The following is an 8,449-nucleotide window of genomic DNA, read 5'->3' as shown; positions in this document are numbered from 1 at the left end:
GACTGTTATACCAATTAGCTTTGGTCACAATTGGTTTTATGGTCTTACTAGTAAGAGCTAATAAATTTGCGGAACTGGTGAAATAATGAAAAGTTTCCAGAGATTTTTAAAAAAGGGCCCCTTAAAAATTCTAAAAAATTACTTATACGCCCTGTGGTGTATAATAACAGTCACAAAAAGGTCCGACGTTTTTTAATGCGTGTACTCCGGTCACTCTGGTCACACTAATTACCTATCGCCATAACGCGCGCTCGTCATTCGTGAAAAATCGGCGACGCTTGACGTTTGTGTTCAATGTAAGTAGTGGCTGGACTTTTCGAATATTCAAGTGACGTAAATATTACCTTGAATTGTTATTGATTATCAAGCTCCAAGTTAGATAAAAATTAGAAACACTTCCGTGTCATTTACGTAATATTTAGCAGCTGTTTTCTGGTGTGAAATTTATTCGCATGCAAATCGAACATATTTTTTTGGGGGATGATTTAGGTTACATAAACGTATCCTTGTGTGTGTGTGTGTATAAGTGTATTTTTCATTATGTTTATTTGCCGAGTTTTTCAATTGGCAAATATTAGCAGTGAATTATTAATAGTAAAAATAGCATCCCAAAGTCAAATTGCCATTGAAAAAATGCCCCGGAGAGAATAGATTACATGAGCAAAGAGAGTGCCGAACCCGATCATCGGCTGTCTCGCTTGCTCAGTGTGGCAAAAAAATTAATTCTTGGAATCTTTTATGTTTGCTATGCTTCAGCTTTCTGGTTTTAAAGCGCGCCACGTGGTTGCTAAGCAAGTTTTTCTTTCTGCGATGTGCAGATTTCTAGTTGGCCATAAAAGAAGAGATTTCCCCTCTGCAAGAAGGCGGCTTATGTAACATTTGCTTTTCTCAGGAAACTTAGATGTCCCAATTTTCACTCATCTCTTTGTTCTCACCACCTTGCTCACCCACACAAGGAAACACACAGCTGCCTTTGGCCTGCTTCCAATTTTCCAATTGCACTTTCCTTTCCTCTCACGCACACGCACGCACGAGAATTAACTGAAAAATGCCCATCAAGGCCGAAGTGGATGTTGACATTGTTGTTGCCACCAAAGTGCACGTTATTCTACACAGAGAGAAATGAAGAATCTAACATAATTATATTCCTTATTTAACAGATATTTAATATTAAAATAGAATCCACATATATTTTGATAACAAATTTTAAATATTTAATTCGATTTATACGTTAAACCTGACAAAATATGAAATGTTACAATAATAGAGTGGTCTTCATAGACTAATCTATTTAAAGTTAGATTAATTGTACTTTTATTTTGACTTGGAGGGTGCCTAAGCTAATCTAATTTCTCTCAGTCTACGTGCTTGATGTGAATTACTCACCGCAACGGAACTTTGCACTCTCAAGTTCAAATTGCTGCATGCGATCTATAACCCGGCAAATAGTATGGCCGTAACACAGACCCTGGAATAAAAGCATACATATGTACATATGTAGTTACGTAAATAACGTAACGTTTTTTCGTATAATGCTTCCTGGAAGTTTTCCGCCTGTTGCTGAGCAAATCTGACGCAATTAATCGACGACTACTGGCAAATATACGCGAGTGAGAGAACAGAGTGTGAGGAAGAGCGAGTGAGTGGGGGCAGCATGTGACCAGCGTGTGAAGCTTTTTCAAAGTGTGTTTCTGATGACGTTGCCTTGCCCTCCACGCGCGTGTTAGTGAGAGCAAAGTATGTTGCTCGAAAGGGGGGTGGCGGCTAATGGAAATGCAGACTACGTTAGATAATATAATTCGGGCCTTATCAGAAACAACAGCCGACTAATGCACTTAGCATGGGAAATTTTAATAATTCCGTTTCCGCAGTGAGCTTATCAATTGTTTACATAACGGGGCAATGGGACAAATATTATTTCGCGACCCATACACACAAAAAAGGTTTCAACTACCTACTTTAACCCATTACTTCCAAAGCATGGTAGATCTTGAATTAATGGAATTATTATTTCAATACCTTAAAAAAATATAATATGCCATAAGAAACGTTAGAAAGTCATCTTTATTTGAATATGTCATTCAGAAATCTTTTAGTTAAATATTAAATCTAGAATTATCTTTGGATAATGTATAAAATTCTCTTTTGGATTTTGGGAATTATTTCAAATATCGTAAACCTTTTTTTTTCCATTTGAACAAGATTATCAGATCAAAAAAGTTTTTGCTAATGATAAGAAATATATATTGTAATTTATTAATAACTCTTGTCAAACTATTATCAAATAGAATATATTAGTTGGTAGCAGTAATGAACTTAAGACCCATATTTGTAGTCAGTATATTTTTAATATGTTGTAACTTGTTGGTAAACTACTGTCTCTTTCCAACAAACTCATTAATTAAAAACAACATTTATTTTTACAGTCGAGTCCGTGTTAACACATTAATTAACCACATAATCCACAATGGGCGTTCCTGCTGGCGATGTTGAGAAGGGCAAGAAGCTGTTCGTGCAGCGCTGCGCCCAGTGCCACACCGTTGAGGCTGGTGGCAAGCACAAGGTTGGACCCAATCTGCATGGTCTGATCGGTCGCAAGACCGGACAGGCGGCCGGATTCGCGTACACGGACGCCAACAAGGCCAAGGGCATCACCTGGAACGAGGACACCCTGTTCGAGTACCTGGAGAACCCCAAGAAGTACATCCCCGGCACCAAGATGATCTTCGCCGGTCTGAAGAAGCCCAACGAGCGCGGCGATCTGATCGCCTACCTGAAGTCGGCCACCAAGTAATGGTGCTGTTCATCAACTAACCCACAACCATTGCAGGATGTCAAACTGTATTATTGTGTTCAGTCACAGTCCGGCAAGCAATCGCAGCAGCAGCAACAACTACAAATCAACAAAGTACAGACCTAAAGAACTACAATTATGTTAATTATAAAGTTTAAATAGGACAATTTATTATTTAATTTAAATAAAAAGTGGAATATTTAATTTAAACCCGATGAGAATTGTGACATCCACAAGAAAAAGTTAAATAATAAAAAAAATCAACTAAAAATTATACTTAAAATAATGTGTTGCAGGAATTTATTCTTTTGTGACTCGGCTCCTTTGATGAGCGATCTCTTTCGTGGTGCATTCTTATACCCTTGTACAGGGTATAATGCTTATTATAATGCATAATCACATATAAACTTTTGTTATAAAACCATTTCCCATAAAAGTGAAAGTCCTAGTATTTTTTATTTTAAACTCACAGGTCTTAATACCTTAACACCTAGGTCTTAATGAATACAAAATCATCTGCTAAAAAAAAATTGAAAAAAATCCGAAAAAATTTACCTTCTATTTTTAATTAAAAAATGTTTTCAACAGTCTTGCCAAATTCTATAGATATGCTAAAGAAAGGTTTTGAACTCCTTTGCGCTCCCACTAACTGAGTAATAGGTATCTGATAGTCGAGGATATCGACTATAGCATTTTTTTTTCTTCTTAATACAATTTGGATGGCTGCTTGAATAAAAAGGTTGCATGACTGAAAGAGAAACTAGGTAACTGTTAGCGGCAAATTACTCTCTTAATTCCCAATCTTTATTGCCAATCGTAAAACAAGAATACATTGCTATTTTAAAACATTTTGGCCACTTTATGTATATTTTCTTTTAAACTCCCAAGATTGTATCATACACTTTAATAACAACTTTATTATGCAATACATACTTTTCGTTTCATTTATGCTTATTTGATTTATTTTTTAATGAAAGAAATACTTGATAGGTTTATACAATATATTTTTTGTTTTCTTTAGTTTCATTTTTTGCTTAGATGTGGGTGCCCAGATGCGATTTTAAACGTAAAAAGCGCATATGATCTGGTTTAGAAAAACTCTGTACAGCGGCGCACTCATAAAACTAAGAACACAAATAATAATAACAACAAAATATATAAACAATCGAATTGAATGGAACAATTTGTAGAGGATAGCTGTTTGTATTTGCTCTGCCATTACAGTGAATTGCTTTTTGGAATGCCAACAAAAAATCGAATTGTTCTCTCAATACTTTCGAAGAACTGAGGGCGTATGGTATGGGCTAACAAAAACTTAGTTTAAACGGGGAACAAACATGCGCTTAAAGATAGCAAGAACAAACATCATTGTAAGTGTGATGGAGAAGCAGAGGATCAGGCTGGATATATAGATCCTCTAACGACTCTTATTGTAAGTTAAGGTCTCAGGCTGGCGGCCTGGCTAGAATATTAGTTCTGTGCATGTGCATGGATGACTTGTTGATTGGACCATTTAGGCCTTGCCAGAGATAGGGGCGTCACCATGTTTCTGGAATTCGTTTTGCTTCTCCAGCTCCTTGCCCAGGTATTCCCTGATAAAAACAGAGAGAGAAACAAACGCATATTGAGTACACAGGGAATTTTGATGATAATCTTGGTCATGGAGTGAATACAAATGATATGAGGATCACTGGACCTGAATGCGGATAAGGGGAACGCATGAGAGGATAGGCATTGAAAGTCCATACTAACCAGTTGTGTACCATCAGCTTTTGCACGGCCAGCAGGGCTTCATATCGCACATTGGGATCCTTGTGGCCAAGATGCTGCATCACGATCTGCTTGCCTCCCAGTTGTTCCAAGACGCTACGGAAATAAGATTTAATAATATGATTGTATGTAATATGACTTTAAATCTATATTGTACTCACTGCTTGCCGCGGAGATAGTGACGCACATACTCTCCGATGTCGAAGCAGGCGACGGAAAGGATGATGCCATCATTCGAGGTTTCCAGCAGGTGGACGAGGATACGCAGCAGCTCGTAGTTCTTCTCGTTCAGGCGCTGGGCATTCTCGCGCCAGAACTTGGCCGACTTGTGGACAGGCGACCATTCCAAGCGACCGCTTCGCACCTCTGTGGCGTACTCATCGAAGGAGCTCAGGTCTTGCACCGAGTTCTGGAGCTTCTCGCTCAAGTACTCTACGTCAGATGTAATGTCCTCGTCGTCGAAGCGACGCTGCTCCAGGATGGATAGCTGCTTCAGCACCTTGCACTGGACCATGGCGATGCAATGGTCCTTGGCCACCGAGGAATCCTCAGGCTTCTCGATCAGATTGCGGAAGACCGCGAGGATAATGCGTGTCACCTTCTCCTTGGCACAATCGCTGAGGATATCAGCCAGGATGGGAATCACGCTGAACTTGTTCATCTTGGCGGCCAGCAGGGGATTGAAGGTCAGCACCCACAAGCAAAAGATCAACTGGTATTGCACCTATGAATAAGAAATCGAATTTAAATTGTACCAAACAATTTACGCATTTCAATTTCAAACTCACCTGGAAGTTGACACGGGTCGACAGGATACGGATCAGAGTGCTGATTCCGTCGACTCCCACAAAGGCAAAACGATACTCATCCACGCGGAGCATCATCTGCAGGCACCGAGCCACCGACTGGATGTATTCGTTGTTCTGTTAATGTTAAAAAGGTGCCATTAGTTTTACCCTCGGATTCAATTATAGTTTGATTGGTTAGGTTTGTTAGTTATGACGATATCTGCTGAAATCTATTTTTCGCTAGCTACGACAACGATAATTACTAAAGCTACGTACAAATATACGATATAAAGTGAAAAAGAGAGTGGACAACATTTAAGAGAGATAGAGTTGGTAATGCAACATTATCAATGGGGGTACGAACTGTTCACCTTATGCCATTGGTTTATTTGTGTGTAATTTTTTTTGTTGATTTTTGTGTAGTTTTAACCATCACCTGGGCCTCGAATTACCGTTACACCACACTGATATGCACTGATTCATACACTGCTTCACAACACTGGAGCTAGAGCCTTCGCGCTGGATTTCCTTGCTGTCTTCTTACGCGCTATTAGTTGGGTTAGTAAACAGTTACGAAATAGACTAAGAATTACCACACAAACACACGGATCTCAGTCGAAGAGGCAAGAATAATAAAGGATATGTTGAAGGGGCCTTAAGTAATGTCAGAAGCTACGAAATAGAAGTGTTTCTAAAATTGTGCCAAAATTATTGATCAGTTGATCAAAATAAATTTTACGAATATATTTTATAAGAAAATTCTCAAATGGTTCTTTAACATTTTATAGTTTATGAAACCAAGTTGTTCTACTGGTCACATAAACGAATATATTCATTTTAAAATTCAAGTTATAAAGTGTGACTGAGCTGATCGACTGTGTTCCTTCGTATGACCATAAATTTGTTATAGTTTATTCGTGTTTTTGTGCGGTTTTTTGTGGGTGGGTAAGTGGATGTTTTGGTTTGTTTCGGCGAGTGGATTGCTGAGAGTTTGGTTTTGGGTTTAGTTGTTTGGAATACCGGTATCACACATTTGCCATCCTGCTGCTGGGGATCAGTGCCAACGCCCACCTCGCGATAGCTCTCGTTGGCCCTCTCGGCCAGCTCGTGCTGCTGCTGCAGCTGGGCCAGTGTGGGACTGTACTGGTGGCCATGGTGGTCTTTGTCTTTGCCATGCAGTCCATGCGTGTGCACAAGGATCGTTTGTGTCCGCTTGGCCAGCTGGGCCATCTCTTGCAGATATGCTAAGCCCTACGGGTGGGATCAGAGGTCGAGGGTCGTTGGTTGTGGGGTTGGTTCGTCCACAGACATCGATTCAATCAATTCATAGACGGTAAATTGCATATAAATTAAAATGTTCACAGGGTTCGAGTGTAGCGGAACAAATAAAAACCATAGATGGACAAGAACACAAGGTAAAAACAAACTTATATTCTGGTGCTTAATAGACACATGACAACGATTGCACGTGATGATCGGTAGAAGTGAGGTGGCGAATTATAAATCCAAGATAATATACGGTTTGGATATGGTGTGACTAGATTCTGAGTGCTGATGTATGGCAGAATGTAATAACAAACTCATTGCTTTGACAACCCGTTCGCAGAGATTTCACCAGTATTCACCAAGACGAGGTCAGTTTTGTTTGGTAGTTATTGCTTGGTTTAGTTGGATTAAAATAAAATAAAGGTATTCAATATTGGCAAGACATGCAGAATGCAGATTATTTGGTTTGTTAGCTCTTAATAAATTTAAGTAGTTAATTAAAGTCAGTTATTTGATTTTAAAAGCCAATCGTTAACGGATTAAAGTAAATTTGTATAAGAAATGTTTCTGAAACATTGAAATTTTTTCAACGGGATTGCTGAAGCATAACCTCTATCTTAAGCTATATATTACATGCTGAATGCTAAATGCCTGCCTAGGTAACCAATGCATCATTTACAAAATCTGTTGTACATTTAAATTTGTTTCACTATATACAAGATAAGAATTGAAAACTTTGGGATTTATATTCAGTGCAAGCTTTGCTTAGAAAACTACGTATAGTGGTACAATCTTCTCATGCTCTCCTAGCTTCATAAACAGTTAACAGGCTACATAAACATGCTATCGAAGGGGTTCACCCGATACCATACACAATCAGACTCACATTGGTGGCCAGCTGATCCTTCAGGAACTGCAGATAGAAGTTCAGGTCGGACTTGGGCATGGTCTCATGGCCCCAGCAGGCGAACTTGGCCAGGATGCGCGACGACATGTTGACAATAAAGCCATCCTGACGGTTCAGCAGGTTCAGGAACGGACCCCAGATGCACTGCTTCAGCTTGCCGGCTGTCTCGTGAAACAGATCCACGCGGGAGCGGTCCTCCTGCAGCAGATCGTCGAGCAGCACGAGGATGTATTGGATGGTAGAGTCCTTCGACAGATGCGAAACCAGATTAAGCAGCGTCTTGACCACCTGACTGGAGTTCTGGGCCAAGAAGCTGGCACGTGACTTGTCCAATGCGCTGATTGCCTTGTAGTCCTCCTCGCTGATCATCTGCGACTGCATGTAGGATGCCCAGTTGATCGTCCTGGTGCGGATGTCCGCCGCCTGCTGCTGCAGCACCGAGGTGGCAGCAATCATATCTGGGGGTTACCAGCAAACCAGGTTAATGGGTGAGTTACACACGGGGTGCTGCGCTGGACAGACAACCACCCCACGCACCCACACACTCGCACTTCGATTTTTCGCAAAGGTCGAGGGAGAGGGTTGCGATGAGGGGGAAAACTCACCAATGTTTTCCTCGGGCAAATACAAGGCGGTAGTCATTTTGAGGGCTTTCTTGCGACGACGCTCGGCACACACAAATTCAAGCACAGAATTTATGAAAATCTATCAAATATAAACGAGTGTTTTTCACACTACTGCGACCCAGCACCGAAATTCAGCTGACTGGTCTTGTGACTTTTCTGCAGCCTTCAATCGAATATTCGATATGTGAAAATCGATAGGCCCAGCAGAGCCAAATGCTACCGATAGCTTGGAGCTGCCAACGCGTTTTCTTTACTTGTGGTATTTTAAATTAGAAAAACATATTTGAGATGCATAAAA

General features: G+C 40.2%; 2 protein-coding genes across 6 annotated transcripts; one reads left to right on the top strand and one right to left on the bottom strand.

Moving 5' to 3' along the window:
- Positions 1-192: 192 nt before the first annotated feature.
- On the top strand, positions 193-3,077 carry LOC6547231 (cytochrome c-2). Of its 3 annotated transcripts, none has more exons than XM_001976208.3 (2): positions 193-296; positions 2,427-3,077. In XM_001976208.3, the coding sequence occupies exon 2, from the start codon at positions 2,468-2,470 to the stop codon at positions 2,792-2,794; it is 327 nt and encodes a 108-aa protein (XP_001976244.1). In that variant the 5' UTR covers positions 193-296; positions 2,427-2,467; the 3' UTR covers positions 2,795-3,077. The 3 variants fall into 3 exon arrangements, with proteins under 3 accessions (XP_001976244.1, XP_026835758.1, XP_026835759.1); XM_026979957.1 differs by having other exon boundaries at positions 236-333; XM_026979958.1 differs by lacking the exon at positions 193-296 and adding an exon at positions 1,536-1,639.
- Positions 3,078-3,576: 499 nt separating this feature from the next.
- LOC6547232 (V-type proton ATPase subunit H) lies at positions 3,577-8,335 on the bottom strand. Of its 3 annotated transcripts, XM_001976209.3 has the most exons (7): positions 8,131-8,335; positions 7,505-7,983; positions 6,373-6,603; positions 5,353-5,487; positions 4,726-5,288; positions 4,547-4,660; positions 3,577-4,386 (listed from the first exon to the last, which is right to left on the bottom strand). In XM_001976209.3, the coding sequence occupies exons 1-7, from the start codon at positions 8,165-8,167 to the stop codon at positions 4,308-4,310; spliced, it is 1,638 nt and encodes a 545-aa protein (XP_001976245.1). In that variant the 5' UTR covers positions 8,168-8,335; the 3' UTR covers positions 3,577-4,307. The 3 variants fall into 3 exon arrangements, with proteins under 3 accessions (XP_001976245.1, XP_015011564.1, XP_026835757.1); XM_015156078.2 differs by lacking the exon at positions 6,373-6,603; XM_026979956.1 differs by lacking the exons at positions 3,577-4,386; positions 4,547-4,660; positions 6,373-6,603 and having other exon boundaries at positions 4,722-5,288.
- Positions 8,336-8,449: the final 114 nt, after the last annotated feature.

Source organism: Drosophila erecta, unplaced genomic scaffold (genome assembly GCF_003286155.1).
Source record: "Drosophila erecta strain 14021-0224.00,06,07 unplaced genomic scaffold, DereRS2 tig00000092-arrow-pilon, whole genome shotgun sequence".
NCBI lineage: Eukaryota > Metazoa > Arthropoda > Insecta > Diptera > Drosophilidae > Drosophila > Drosophila erecta.
Note: the sequence above shows the minus strand (reverse complement) of the source record. Positions and strands in the feature narration are given on the sequence as shown.

What these genes read in the sequence shown, in the direction of transcription:
- LOC6547232 (XM_001976209.3), bottom strand. Translation starts at nt 8,167, where the DNA reads ATGACTACCGCCTTGTATTTGCCCGAGGAAAACATTG. An exon ending in AGGATCAGCTGGCCACCAAT is followed by an intron (nt 6,604 to 7,504) that starts GTGAGTCTGATT and finishes TCCCACCCGTAG; the next exon opens with GGCTTAGCATATCTGCAAGA. An exon ending in CGACCCGTGTCAACTTCCAG is followed by an intron (nt 5,289 to 5,352) that starts GTGAGTTTGAAA and finishes TCTTATTCATAG; the next exon opens with GTGCAATACCAGTTGATCTT.
- LOC6547231 (XM_001976208.3), top strand. Translation starts at nt 2,468, where the DNA reads ATGGGCGTTCCTGCTGGCGATGTTGAGAAGGGCAAGAAGCTGTTCGTG.